This window comes from Heptranchias perlo, chromosome 3 (assembly GCF_035084215.1).
Source record: "Heptranchias perlo isolate sHepPer1 chromosome 3, sHepPer1.hap1, whole genome shotgun sequence".
Taxonomy (NCBI): Eukaryota; Metazoa; Chordata; class Chondrichthyes; order Hexanchiformes; family Hexanchidae; genus Heptranchias; species Heptranchias perlo.
In genome coordinates, this window is record NC_090327.1 from 4,978,577 (window position 1) to 4,993,920 (window position 15,344).

General features: G+C 47.2%; 1 protein-coding gene across 5 annotated transcripts in view; it reads right to left on the reverse strand.

The window, feature by feature from the left end:
• The window catches only part of ss18 (SS18 subunit of BAF chromatin remodeling complex), a 103,574-nt gene extending 96,987 nt beyond the window's left edge, over nt 1-6,587 (reverse strand). For 2 of the 5 annotated variants that reach the window (XM_067977817.1, XM_067977827.1), the window contains exon 1: nt 6,131-6,585. In XM_067977817.1, coding sequence (XP_067833918.1) covers nt 6,131-6,199 — 69 coding nt within the window. In that variant the 5' untranslated portion in view covers nt 6,200-6,585. Of the gene's footprint in view, nt 1-6,130 lie in introns of all 5 variants that reach the window. The other 3 variants (XM_067977838.1, XM_067977809.1, XM_067977831.1) reach the window with 3 other exon arrangements.
• Nucleotides 6,588-15,344: the final 8,757 nt, after the last annotated feature.

Genomic DNA, 15,344 nt, shown 5'->3' on the forward strand with positions numbered 1-15,344 from the left:
CAAATCTCACTGCTGAGGAGAATAAGTGTCCTCAAACTAAGCACCGTATCCAAGCTCCTTTGACCTATTCCGAATGCTCCCAGTCAACGCCTCCCCTCCAAACCATCATTGTTGAATTACAGAAATGGATCAAGAGTCACCGGGAAACTCCAACTAACCAAACAGAGGAGGACCTGCCCTCCCAATTTGCCACCGCTACAACTGGATAGAGCAAGTCCAGACAATCACATTATTGACCATAATAGGCTATTCCTACGTTGAACAAGAGTGCTGCCAACCCTGCCCATATGTCCCATAGGACAAAAGTGCCCTTCTTTTACGTTCACACCCTCTAAGTCAGGGTTACCCTGAGAATATGGTTGACCACTTCCATACTCCCAGGGGGCTACCTGTAGCAATATCCAGATGATGTAACCCAGACATCCCACAGGGAGCCCTTTGGATTTGCACTTCAAATCATGGCACAAATAAAGGCTTTTCACAGCTCATGGGCATCAGAGTCATCAGCTCCTTTGGTGCCCTCCAAGTCAAACTGCAGCTTCCTGAATAATTACTTCTGGTAGTTACACAGGAAACAATTGGCAAGTCCAAAATGAGTTGAGATCTCATGGCTACTTATAGCAACCCCTCCCCCCACCAAACCAACAAAAACACAGCAGAACTTATTTCGAGAGCTAATGAGGAAAAATGTTTTCACCCAGAGGGAGGTGGGGGTCTGGAACTTTCTGCCTGAGAGGGCGGTAGAGGCAGAAACCCTCAACTCATTAAAAAGTGTCTGGATGTGCACCTGAAGAGCCGTGACCTGCAGGGCTACGGCCCAAATGCGGGATTAGGCTGGGTGGCTCGTTTCTCAGCCGGCGCGGACACGATGGGCCGAATGGCTCATCAACAGAAGTGGAATCATGGAAGAGTGCTGGAGAGGACACAATCCTTCACATTTTCTGATTGTGGCAAAAGGTGATACCTCTTTTTAAAAAAAATCACCAAGCATCTGATTGAATCAGATCAAGCATACAGCCTTCTGAATGCCCCTTTCATAACTTCCACTGTTGCTGAATTACTCTGGTGGACTCAGCAACAAGCATGCACTAGATCCTCCAAAGGCAAGTTACCATCAGAGCCAACCCTATAAGGCCTGCATACAAAAGGTTTGCTTGGTAGTTAGGGAATTTTCTACAGGACAAGGGCACCCCATCCAAGCTCCCCAAGGCCCCTCCGTTCCATTGCAATTGGGCAGCATCATCCTCTTTGGTGTGGAGGGGGGGAGGGCGGGGGGAGAACGAGGGTTTGTAAAAGGCACATGCCAATATCCACGGTCAAGGACCACAGGAGGCCCACCGCACATCAAAGACATCGCAACCCTAAAGATGCCACAGCGCAGACACGGTAGATATATAGAATTACATAAAACGTACAGCACAGAAACAGGCCATTCGGCCCAACAGGTCCACACTGGTGTTTATGCTCCACATGAGCCTCCTCCCACCCCTCTTCATCTAACCCCAACATATCCTTCTATTCCTTTCTCCCTCATGTGTTTATCTAGCTTCCACTTAAATGCATCTGTGCTAGTCGCCTCAACTGCTAGATACCTGCTTCCCCCAAACCCTGAGGTAACCAACTAGGGCCCTCAACACCAGCCCAAGGAACGAGAGAACTCTCTCCCACCATCGAAATTGGATCTGACTCCGGATGCCTCTCCGGCCTGTCGCATCAATGCTGTTCCCACCCCAAATTCCTGAGGGTGGGTGAGCAGCAACCCGTGACAAGTGAAGATAAAAGGCCACGTCCAAATTCTTCCCAAACATCATCACTCTGGTGCAGTGACAACACATTACACTTGAAAGCAGATGACAAGTAGCACGGTTAGGAAAAGAGAATAGAAAGAGCTTGGATTTAAATAACACCTTTCATACATCCCAAAAATGCTTCACAGCCAACGAATGACTTTTTAAATGTAGTCACTATTGTTACGTAGGCAAACACAACAAACAATTTGTTCACAGCAAGGTCCCATAAAATGCAATGAAATAAATGACCAGTAATCTATTTTGGCAGAGTTGGCTCTGGGAATGGATGTTGGCCAGGGAGCAAGGGGGAACTCCCTGCTCTTCTTTGATAAAAGATCCCATGGAATTAATGACTGAACAGGCAGACGAGACCTTGGTTTAACACTTCCCCTGAAAGAAAGCACCTCCTACAATTCAACACTCCCCTCAGTGACGCACTGAAGTATCAGGCTAGGTTCACATGCTCAGGTTAAGCTCAGCTAAATGACGGGAGTTAATTGTTAAGGTGACCCCAAACAGCTACCCGGCAAACAGTAGGCAACTTACTCCCTGAATCAACACCCAAAGTCTTAGGGAAGAAGGGAATGGAACATGGTTAGTACACTATCAGCAGAAAACATTGCACATGCAGAGACACCATGGCACATTGTGGGGACTTGCTCCAGTTGCACACAACAAGTGAACGAATAAATCATCCATCACAGGGTTTCCAATAGCAAACGATATCCCACCTTACCCAGGAAACTCACCAATAGCTGCAATGTACTTAACAACCCTATGAAACTTCAATATGGCAGACATCAAAATAATTTTGCTGAGTATAAAGGGGCTAAACCGTCCAATAAAAGAAACTTTTGCCCCAGCCTGTTCAATCTTCAGTTCTGGTATCAACCTAGCGAATCTTTTTTGCACCTTCTCCAGTGCCTCTATATCCTTTTTATAATATGGACAGTGCACAGTACTCCAAGTGTGGTCTAACCAAGGTTCCATACAAGTTTAACATAACTTCTCTGCTTTTCAATTCGATCCCTCCAGAAATGAATCCCAGTGCTTGGTTTTTTTTTAATGGCCCTATTAACCTGCAACGTTACTTTTAGTGATTTGTGTATCTGTACCCCCAGATCCCTCTGCTCGTCTACCCCATTTAGACTCTTATTATCCGAGCAGTATGTGGCCGCCTTATTCTTCCTATCAAAACGCACCTCAAATTCATTTGCCAGTTACTCGCCCTTTCTGCAAGTTTGTTAACATCTTCCTGTATTTTGTCACAGTCCTCCTCGGTATTAACTATACCCCACAACTTGGTGTCATCCACAAATTTTGAAATTGTACTTCCGATTCCCAAGACCAAATCAATTGTATAAATAGTGAACAAGTGGTCCCAGCACCAATCCTTGTGGAACACCACTTCCCACCTTCCGCCAGTCTGAGTAACTACCTTTACCCTACTCTCTGTTCTCTGTTTTGTAGCCAGCTTGCTGTCCATTCTGCTATTTATTCCCCTGACTCCACATGCTTTGAACTTAAGTCATGAGTCCACAATGCGGTACCTTATCGAGGGCCTTTTGCAAGTCCACGTATATCACATCCACTGCATCACCTTTGTCTACTCCTTCAAAGAATTCAGTAAGGTTGGTCAAGCATGGCCTTCCCTTTTGAAATCCGTGCTGACTATTCTTCTTGTTATGTTTTCAGTTTATACGTGCTTTTCGATTACATTTTTGAGTAAAGATTCCATTATCTTTGCAACCACCAACATTAAGCTAGCTGGTCTATAGTTCCCTGGATTTGTTCTATCACCCTTTTTTGAATATAGGAATCACATTAGCTGTCCGCCAGTCCTCTGGCACTATTCCCTTTTCAATTACATTCTCCTATATACACATACCAATGCCTCTGCTATCTCTTCCTTAGTTTCTTTTAAGTATGTGGGGATACAATCCTTCCGGACCCAGGGTTTTCTCCTCTCTACGTTTGGCTATTTTATCAATTAATCACCCTCCTTTCTATCTTAAAAGTCTTGATATCATTTTTGATCTCATCTAATGTCTGTCCACCTTGTAAGTGTCCCTGGTAAATACAGAGCCAAAGTAACTGTTCAATATTTCTGCCAATTCACTGTCATTACATGTGAGTTTATCTTGCACATCCCTTAGTGGCCCTATCCTTATCTTAAATTTTCCTTTCATTATTTATGTGTCTATAGAATACTTTACAATTTATTTTTCTATTATTTGATAATTTAATTTTGTAATTCCTCTTTGCCTTCCTAATTATTTTTTTTTAGAAACTTCTTCATATTCCCTTTTGTCATCTTCTCCTTTATTGTCTATGTACTTGGTGTATTTTTTTTTCTTTAGTTTCTATTTGCCCTTACTTCTTTATTCATCCACGTTTCATTATCTTGTTTTCTTTTTAAGCAGAATATATTTCTCCTGAACTCTATTGATCACTTTTTAAATATTTGCCACTGCTGTTCTATCTCGGTTTGTCAATATTTTTTCCAGTTTACCTCCCTAGTTCCAAATTCATCTCTATTGATTAGTATTTTTCCGAACTATCACATTGGTCTTTCGCAATCATTATTTTAAACCATATTATGTTATGATCGCTATTGCCTAGGTGTTCCCCTTCGCTTACTTCTCTTATCTACTCCGGTTCATTTCCCATTACTAGATCCACCAAGATTCCTCTCTTGTTGGGCTTCTTACATGCTGGATAAGAAAGGAGTCCTGGGCACACTGTAAAAACTCCAATCATTTCCCCCTTTCACTACCTCTTCTTGCCAGTTTATTTGGGGGTAGTTGAAATCGCCCATGATTGTTACGCTATTTTTTTTAAAAAACTCATTTCACATATTGCTCCTCCACTTCCAGGTGGTCCGTAGTATACCCCCATTAGCGTGATCGATTGCTTCTTATGCTTCCTCTCAACCCACATGGATTCTGTTTTTATCTGAATGTTAGTTCTGTCCTTTTTTCCTACTATGTTATCTCTATCTCGCAGCTACCTCACCACCCCTTCTAAATCCTTTCTAAACACACTGCAATATTTGACTGCCAATCCTGTTCTTTATGCAGCCGTGTTTCAGTTATCCCATCTGGTTCCTCTCCAGATTTTCCCACTGCCACGACCCAATTACTCTCCTCTTACCTGTTTCCTATTTTCCCACCAAGCAGCCTCCACTTTTTCCCCTTGCCCTGTTGACGAGTCGAGATGTCTTTCCCCCACAGAAGTACTAGAGAAACTTCAATTGTTTAATGACATTGACGATAAAGGCTGACTCAGATTGCCAACCCACTTGCAAAATACTTGGGAGCTGAGTTTAGTTTTAAGAGAGACATGCTAGTCACATTTTGAAACTGACGTGAGTTACAGTTAGCAGGACCAGTTATGCCCCAGACCTAGCTCTGCAGAAACGGATAAAATAATCTCAAGTCCAGTACCAGGTTCCCACCAGTAGACATCGCTAGAAAATCTCAATGCACGTTTTTTTAAAAAAAAACTAAATTTAGGACTAAAAACGGAAGTGGGAATTTATGGTACATTACATCTCGGAACCCATAAACGTCTAAAGACCTTGGAACAGAAGTCTTACAATAAAATTGGTGAAAATCCCACATCACGTTACTCTCCAAAGATTCCATTAATATATACACCCAAACTTTTAAAAGGAGTGAGTTTACAGAAAACGTAAAACAAAACCCCACAATATACTCCACACCAACGATATCAAAACCAAAAAAAAAAAGAGGAAACATTGCAAATCAGCCTAAAACCGGCGACGGATTAAAAGTTATCTGCAAGTCTTGTTCTGTTACCTACAGAATAATCGTTACTCGGGCCGGTAGTTTTTGGTATCAAGAGACAGAGGGAGGGGGAAAGAGAGGTTGCAGCTTGAAAAACGCTATAAAGCCCCCAAGCATTGAAGCACAGAGAGAGAGAGAGAGAGACGACCGAAAAAAAAAATTGTTCTACTACAGCTAGAGACCTCTCATCATGGCCGCTGTAGCAAATTCCCCCCTTACGTCTCTGTCTCTCTTTGTACAAAGAATACGTTCGCTGCAAAAAAAAGGAACCAAATACAGCAAAAAAAAGACCTCTTTTTTTTCCTCTCTCTCTCCCCCCCCCCCTCCCTCATCCCCTTGCTTAACATTGAAAAAAAACGGAAGGCAGCTCCGAAAGCGCACACGTACAAAATAAAATATATAAAAGATCAAGGGTCCAGGCCCCTGGTGTGAGCGCAGCCCCCCCTCTGTATTGGGAACTGCGCTCCCGCTCCCGCTACAATGTAACAAACTGCAGACACATTGTAACGTTTCAAGCACTCGATACATTACCTTCTGAATGGCGGCAGGTGTAATTTCACCTTTCCCGCGCTGTCGCGGTGTAGCAAATGCTACCGACATGGTGATTTCTGTGCGTGTGTTTTCCCCCCTCTCTCTCTCTCTTATTTCTCCCACACACACACACAATTCTGGAGAAAACAAAAAAAAATCAACACCACTACCCCCCTCCTCCTCCTCCTCCTCCTCACTTTGACACAGGCAATTTTTTTTTTAAAAAAGAGAGGGGGTGAAAGCAAGAGAAAGGAGGGGAAAAAATAACCCTCGATTTCCTGCCCAAACTCTCCCCTGTATAGTAGCAACTGTACGGAGGGGGGGGGGGGGGAGGGAAGGGGAGGAGGAATGGCAGGGTCCCCTCCCCCCAGAGGGGTGTTAAACCCAAACTGGACTCTAGGAATAAGTTGTGAACAGGTTTACAGCAACGCACGGAGGGGCCAAAAATGTACACGCACCACTCCCTTTCGTGCGCTTTCAGTGAGCAGCAAGATTGCTTGGTCTTTCGTCGCTTTTTATTGTTAGTCGAAAATCTGAGATCTCCCCATCTATGAATGAATAGTTTCTTGTTAAACTCTCCCAAACTGGAGGACGCCTGCGAATCGAAGAGTTCAATTGAGAAAAGGGGGGGGGGGGAGGGGTGCTCTTCGAAACAATTCCGGGAAAATGCAAAAAATAAACCACGAATAAGAGTTAGGATACACTGAAACATTATAAATGCATTAGTAATGCACCCCTGTGTATTTTTTTTAATACATGAATAAAACCATTCGGGCCTCTGCGCAGTTTATTTTTCTGATACTAAACCTAACTCGCCCAGTGGTTTATTCCCCACAGCCTAGTAACCAGAACTGGGAACACATCCAGCGAGGGGAGGGATATCTGGCGCGAAGGACAAAAGAATTCAATTAGTTAGGGTGTCTTTGGGATTTTTTTGAAAACTAAATTCTTCTTTCATTCTTTGGTATGCGAAATGACAAATGCATGGCGGTAATTTCAGTGTATAAACTATCCGCTCGTTATAAACCGTGTGACTGTTGTCCCTCTCGATCTCTGAGTTTTGGTTCCTTCCAACCAAACTGCCTGGCAGGCACCAGACTGCTGGTTAGGGAGAGAAAGAGAGAAGTGGGGGGGGGGTATCCGGGCTTTCCCCTGTGTGTGTGGGGGGGGGGGAGTATCCGGGCTGTCCCCTGTGTGTGTGGGGGGGGGAGTATCCGGGCTTTCCCCTGTGTGTGTGGGGGGGGGGGGGGGAGTATCCGGGCTGTCCCCTGTGTGTGTGTGGGGGGTGGGGGGGGGAGTATCCGGGCTGTCCCCTGTGGGGGGGGTATCCGGGCTGTCCCCTGTGGGGGGGGGGGGGGGGGGGGTATCCGGGCTGTCCCCTGTCGGGGGGGGGGATCCGGGCTGTCCCCTGTGTGTGGGGGATCCGGGCTGTCCCCTGTGTGTGTGGGGGGAGTATCCGGGCTGTCCCCTGTGTGGGGGGGGGGGGGGGGGGGAGAGTATCCGGGCTGTCCCCTGTGTGTGTGGGGGGGATCCGGGCTGTCCCCTGTGTGTGTGGGGGGGGGGGGAGAGTATCCGGGCTGTCCCCTGTGTGTGTGGGGGGGATCCGGGCTGTCCCCTGTGTGTGTGGGGGGGGGGAAGAGTATCCGGGCTGTCCCCTGTGTGTGTGGGGGGGTATCCGGGCTGTCCCCTGTGTGTGGGGGGGGGGGAAGAGTATCCGGGCTGTCCCCTGTGTGTGTGTGGGGGGGATCCGGGCTGTCCCCTGTGTGTGTGGGGGGGGGATCCGGGCTGTCCCCTGTGTGTGGGGGGGGGGGGGGGAAGAGTATCCGGGCTGTCCCCTGTGTGTGGGGGGGGGGGGGGGAAGAGTATCCGGGCTGTCCCCTGTGTGTGTGGGGGGGGGGGGGAGAGTATCCGGGCTGTCCCCTGTGTGTGTGGGGGGGGATCCGGGCTGTCCCCTGTGTGTGGGGGGGGGGGGAAGAGTATCCGGGCTGTCCCCTGTGTGTGTGGGGGGGGGGGGAGAGTATCCGGGCTGTCCCCTGTGTGTGTGGGGGGGGGGGGGGGAGAGTATCCGGGCTGTCCCCTGTGTGTTGGGGGGGGGGGGAAAGAGTATCCGGGCTGTTCCCCTGTGTGTGGGGGGGGGGGGAGAGTATCCGGGCTGTCCCCTGTGTGTTGGGGGGGGGGGGGGGGGGAGAGTATCCGGGCTGTCCCCTGTGTGTTGGGGGGGGGGGGGGGAAAGAGTATCCGGGCTGTCCCCTGTGTGTGTGTGTGGAGGGGGGGGTATCCGGGCTGTCCCCTGTGTGTGGGGGGGGGGGGTATCCGGGCTGTTCCCCTGTGTGTGGGGGGGGGGGGGAAGAGTATCCGGGCTGTTCCCCTGTGTGTGGGGGGGGGGGGGGGAAGAGTATCCGGGCTGTCCCCTGTGTGTGTGTGTGGGGGGGGGGGTATCCGGGCTGTCCCCTGTGTGTGTGTGTGGAGGGGGGGGTATCCGGGCTGTCCCCTGTGTGTGTGTGTGTGTGGGGGTATCCGGGCTGTTCCCCTGTGTGTGGAGGGGGGGGTATCCGGGCTGTCCCCTGTGTGTGGGGGGGGGGGGGGTATCCGGGCTGTCCCCTGTGTGTGTGTGTGGAGGGGGGGGTATCCGGGCTGTCCCCTGTGTGTGTGTGTGTGGGGGGGGATCCGGGCTGTCCCCTGTGTGTGTGTGGGGGGGGGGGGGTATCCGGGCTGTTCCCCTGTGTGTGGGGGGGGGGGTATCCGGGCTGTCCCCTGTGTGGAGGGTGAAGTATCGAATTACAAAACGAATAAAATATCCCCCCCCCCCCAACACAAAATGCAAACTTGCAGCAACGCACAGCGCAAGTCAGCCGACTACCTTTTAATTATAAAACAATCCTCTGTCAGCTGTCGGCCTTTTGCTGATTGCCGCCGCCTCTCAGTCAGTAATTAGACCCAGAGCTTCCCGCCTGCTCCAAACCCGCGCTCCGCAACCCTGCGCGTGCGCGCTCTCGGCCCCCTTGAGATCGACGCGTGCGCGCTCTCGCCCCCTGAGATTGACGCGTGCGCGCTCTCGCCCCCCCCTGAGATTGACGCGTGCGTGCGTGCGTGCGTGCGCGCTCTCGCCCCCCCCTGAGATTGACGCGTGCGTGCGCGCTCTCGGCCCCCCTTGAGATCGACGCGTGCGTGCGTGCGTGCGCGCTCTCGGCCCCCTGAGGTTGACGCGTGCGCAGTGGCCGGGATTGGCTGGCGCCCGCCCGCCCGGTTATTTCTCCTCCCCTCACACACACACACAAAAAAAAAAATTATTTTTTGTTTCCGGCCGGGATCATGGCGGCCAGATACGATCGCGCCATCACCGTCTTCTCGCCCGACGGCCACCTCTTCCAAGTGGAGTACGCGCAAGAAGCGGTGAAGAAAGGCTCCACCGCGGTAAGTGTGTGTGTGTGGGCGGCCGGGCCGGGCCGGGCCTTCACCCGAGGGTGCACAGAGAGAATGATCGAGCACAGGAGGAGGCCACTCGGCGCGCCCTGCCCCTCCTGCCCCTTAGAAAGAGCTGTCCAATTAGTCCCGCTCCCCACAGCCCTGCAAATTTTTTCCCCTTTAAGTATTTATCCGATTCCCTTTTCAAAGTTATTATTGAATCTGCTTCCACCGCCCTTTCAGGCAGCGCGTTCCAGATCATCACAACTCGCTGCCTAACTCTCCTCATCTCCCCTCTGGTTCGTTTGCCAATTACCTTAATTCTCTGTCCTCTGGTTACCGGCCCTCCTGCCCACTGGAAACAGTTCCTCCTTATTTACTCTATCAAAACCCTTCATGATAAGGTAGAGAGGGGCATAGATAAGGTCGATAGTCAAAATCTTTTCCCAAAGGTAGGGGAGTCTATAACGAGGGGGCACAGATTTAAGGTGAGAGGGGAGAGATACAAAAGGGTCCAGAGGGGCAATTTTTTCACTCAAAGGGTGGTGAGTGTCTGGAACGAGCTGCCAGAGGCAGTAGTAGAGGCGGGTACAATTTTGTCTTTTAAAAAGCATTTGGACAGTTACATGGGTAAGATGGGTATAGAGGGATATGGGCCAAGTGCAGGCAATTGGGACTAGCTTAGTGGTATAAACTGGGCGACATGGACATGTTGGGCCGAAGGGCCTGTTTCCATGTTGTAACTTCTATGATTCTTCTATGAAACACCTCTATTAAATCTCTTCACCTTCTCTGTTCTGAGGAGAACAATTTGAGCTTCTCTGGTCTCTCTTCATAACTGAAGTCTCTCATCCCTGGCACCATTCTAGTAAATCTCCTCTGCACCCTCTCCAAGGCTCTAACCAGTGATTTATGAAGGTTTAGTATAACTTTGCTTTTGTACTGTAAGCTTCTATTTATAAATCCAAGACTCCTATGTGCTTTTTTAAAAGCTTTATCAACTTGTCCTGCCACCTTCAAGGACTTGTGTATATATCTATATCGGCGATAATAGACTTTTGGCACATGATGGGGGGGTGGGGAGGTTCCTGGCAAAGTGAACTCTAGTGATGGGACTGGGCTGTAGTCTGACCGACAACACTCCAAGATCTCTGCGTGGCTCCCGTTCTGGCCTCTCGGGCATCCCCGATTTCCTTCACCTCACCATTGGCGGCTGCGCCTTCAGCTGCCTAAGCCCTGGAAGTCTCTCCGCCTCTCTCCTCCTTTATGATGCTCCTTAAAACCTACCTCTTTGACCAGGCTTTTGGTCACCTGTCCTAATATCTCCTTATGTGACTCTGTCTGATTATGCTCCGGTGAAATGCCTTGGGACATTTTACTATGTTACTGGTGCTATATGAATGTAAGTTGTTGACCGGTAATAAGGTGTGAAAGGGAAGAATATAAGAGCTGAGTGAAGGGATTGGTTTGCAAAATGACGCCAAAGGGTGTAAGGATAAACCCAGCAACTATAAGCCAATCAGTTTAACCTCGGTGGTGAGGAAACTTTTAGAAACGATAATGTGGAACAAAATTAACAGTCACTTGGACAAGTGTGGATTAATTAGGGAAAGCCAGCACGGATTTGTTAAAGGCAAATTATGCTTAACTAACTTGAATGAGTTTTTTGAAGAGGCAGCGGAGAGGGTTGATGAGGGCAACGTGGTTGATGTGTATATGAACTTCGAAAAGACATTTGATAAAGTGCCACATAATAGACTTGTCAGCAAAGTTGAAGCTCATGGAATAAAAGGGGCAGTGGCAGTATGGATACGAAATTGGCTAAGTGACAGGAAACGAAAACTAGTGGGTGAATGGTTGTTTTTCGGACTGGAAGAAGGTATGAACAAAGTTAGCATGCAGGTACAGCAAGCAATTAGGAAGGCAAATGGCATGTTGGCCTTTATTGCGAGGGGGTTGGAGTACAAGAGTAAGGAAGTCTTACTATAGTTGTACAGGGCTTTGGTGAGACCTCACCTGGAGTACTGCGTACAGTTTTTGGTCTCCTTATCTAAGGAAGGATATACTTGCCTTATAGGCGGTGCAACGAAGGTTCACTAGATTAATTCCTGGGATGAGAGGATTGTCCTTTTGAGGAGAGATTAAGTAAAATGGACCTATACTCTCTGGAGTTTAGAAGAATGAGAGGTGATCTCATTGAAGCATATAAGATTCTGAGGGGGCTTGACAGGGTAGATGCTGAGAAGTTGTTTTCCCTGGCTGGCGAGTCTAGAACTAGGGGACATAGTCTCAGGATAAGGAGTTGGCCATTTAAGACTGAGGTGAGGAATTTCTTCACTGAGGGTTGTGAATCTTTGGAATTCTCTGCCCCAGAGGGCTATGGATGCTGAGTCATTGAACATTTGCCTGAGGAAGGAGAAAATCTCTGAAAGCTTGTGAATTTAAAATAAAATTGCTGGACTATAACTTGGTGTTGTAAAATTGTTTACAATTGTCAACCCCAGTCCATCACCGGCATCTCCACATCATGAATATATTCAAGGCTGAGATGGATAGATTTTTGGACTCGAGGGGAATCGAGGGATATGGGGATCGATGGAAAAGTGGAGTTGAGGCCAAAGATCAGCTATGATCTTATTGAATGGCGGAGCTGGCTCGAGGGCCCGTATGGCCTACTCCTCCTATTTCTTATGTTCTTATACAGTGGTGTTCCGCAGGGGTCAGTGCTGGGACCACTGCTTTTCTCGATTATATATTAATGACTTGGAATTGGGTGTACAGGGCACAATTTCAAAATTTGCCGATGACACAAAACTTGGAAGGGTAGTAAACAGTGAGGAGGATAGTGATAGAATTCAAGAGGATATAGACAGGCTGGTGGAATGGGCAGACACGAGACAGATGAAATTTAACGCAGAGAAGTGTGAAGTGATACATTTTGGTCGGAAGAACTTGGAGAGGCAATATAAATTAAACGGTACAATTATAAAAGGGGATGCAGGAACGGAGAGATCTGGGTGTATATGCGCACAAATCTTTGAAGGTGGCAGGACAGGTTGCGAAAGCTGTTTAAAAAAGCATACGGGATCCTGGGCTTTATGAATAGATGTGGAGATGCCGGTGATGGACTGGGGTTGACAATTGTAAACAATTTTACAACACCAAGTTATAGTCCAGCAATTTTATTTTAAATTCACAAGCTTTCGGAGGCTTCCCCCTTCGTCAGGTGAACGTTCACCTGACGAAGGGGGAAGCCTCCGAAAGCTTGTGAATTTAAAATAAAATTGCTGGACTATAACTTGGTGTTGTAAAATTGTTTACAATTTATGAATAGAGGCATAGAGTACAAAAGCAAGCAAGTTATGATGAGCCTTTATAAAACACTGGTTCGGCCACAGCTGGAGAATTGTGTCCAATTCTGTGCTACGCACTATAGGAAGGATGTGAAGGCCTTGGAGAGGGTGCAGAAGAGATTTACTATAATGGTTCCAGGGATGAGGAACTTTAGTTACATGGATAGACTGGAGAAGCTGGGGTTGTTCTCCTTAGAGCAAAGAAGGTTGAGAGTGAGATTTGATAGAGGTGTTCAAAATCATGAGGGGTCTAGACAGAGTAGATGGAGAGAAGCTGTTCCTAGTGGCAGAAGGGTCAAGAACCAGAGGACACAGATTTAAGGTAATTGGCAAAAGAACCCAAAGGCGACATGAGGAAAAACTTTTTTACGCAGCGAGTGGTTATGATCTGGAATGCACTGCCTGAAAGGGTGGTTGAGGTGTTTTCAATCGTGGCTTTCAAAAGGGAACTGGTTACGTACTTGAAGGGAAAAAATTTGCAGGGCTACGGGGATAGGGCGGGGGAGTGGGACTAGCTGGATTGCTCTTGCAGAGAGCCGGCATGGGCTCGATGGGCCGAATGGCCGCCTCCTGTACTGTAACCATTCTATGCCCCGTTTAATAACACGGCTCAAATTGCTTTTCAATCGGAGGAAGAATAATAAGTTGCGTTTCATGGCACATTTTTACACTTTGTACGTTATCTATCTCCTTGGGAGTTTAATTAAATTCCGCACATTGTTGGCACATTTTTAAATGAAGAAGTGTAAATATTAATGCTTGGAGGGTCAGGAAAGAAAGACTTGCATTTATAGAGCGCCTTTCACGTCCAGTGTAGCTCCTGTTGTAATGTAGGAAACATATCAGCCAATTTGCGCACAGCAAGGTCCCACAAACAGCAATGTGATAATGACCAGATAATCTGTTTTAGTGGTGTTGGTTGAGGGATAAATATTGGCCAGGACACTGGGGATAACTCCCCTGCTCTTCTTCAAAATAGTGTCGTGGGATCTTTTATGTCTGCCTGAGCTCCGTTTAACATCTGATCCGAAATCCGGCATCTCCAACAGTGCAGCACGCACTCCAGTGCAGAACTCAGGGTCAGCCTAGATTCTGTGCTCAAGTCTCTGAAGTGAGACTTGAACCCACGACCTTCTGACTCAGAAACATGAGTGCCACGGCTGACTAATGTTTGGAGGGTCATGCCATTTTTTCTTTAAGGTCGGTGGGTTAAAGAAAGAACTTGCATTTATATAGCGTCCCAGGATTTCCCAAAGTGCTTCTCAACCAATGACTTATTTTTGAAGTGTAGTCAGTTATGTAGGCAAAGGTGGTGGCCAATGTGTGCACATCGAGGCCCCATAAACAGGAGGTGAATGGTTAGTTAATCTGTTTTTAGTGGTGTGATTGAGGGAGGAATGTTGGCTGGATCACTCAGAGAACTACCCTGCTCTTCTTTGAATATTGCCATGGGATCGTTTACATCCCCCTGAGAGAGCCTTGGTTTAATAGCTCATCCAAAAGAGGTGCATCTGACAATGCTGCACTCCCTCAGCACTTTAATGAATTGTCAACTCATGTTCTTGAATTCTACAGTGGAGCTTCTGACCTGGGTGAGAGTGCTGCCACTTAGCCAAGGCTGATCAGTTAATAAAGTTGTTCTTCATTTTATTATGAGATGAGAAAGTACTGACACAATTAATAAAACTATAAAAATACAAAGGCAACCTTTTGCAATATACAGCAATAACTCTCCAGGAGCAGAAGTTCCAGATCACCGTATCTGCAGGCTCTTAATGGACCTTCCAATGAACCAACATTGTCAACAGAAATTGTTGACTGCTTACACCGTTTTAGCCATATGCACTAATTTTAGTAGAAATTGCCTTACATATACAGACAGAATACAGGTAAATGTACTTCACGTGTATATTTACTTAATTAATATCTACCACCATTCAGTAACCATGGAAGCACTTACAACGATTAAAAAAAACACTCACTGCTTTTTCTTTCACAATTTTACCAACAAACACACAAAAAGCTTAAAGTACTCATGCATATGTTGTGTCAATGTAAGTAATGAGATCACATGCCCAACTGCATTTGCTACTATTCATTTTATAATTTACCACTCAGAAATGCAATTAGCTACATCTGGATTCCCACTTAACTACTTGTGGCTAATGTGTTGAACAACATTGCCATAAACAAAGTAAATGTTCTGGTCTCCAGCCCGAATTGTAATTAACATTTGATTGAACGCACCCTGAACACAGCCAGTGATTGCTTTACATCTGTTAAGAGTTTGCAACCCTTGAGGGACACATGCCTACACTGTAGCAGCAAAATAATACATTGTGTTTTACATGTAATGTTCTTGGTCTTGCTTTGCATTACCATTAGCAGTGCCCTGGGAGATTCCCTAGTAATATTAAAAATGCTATTTCTGCAAGTGCAGGTGTAATACTGTAGAT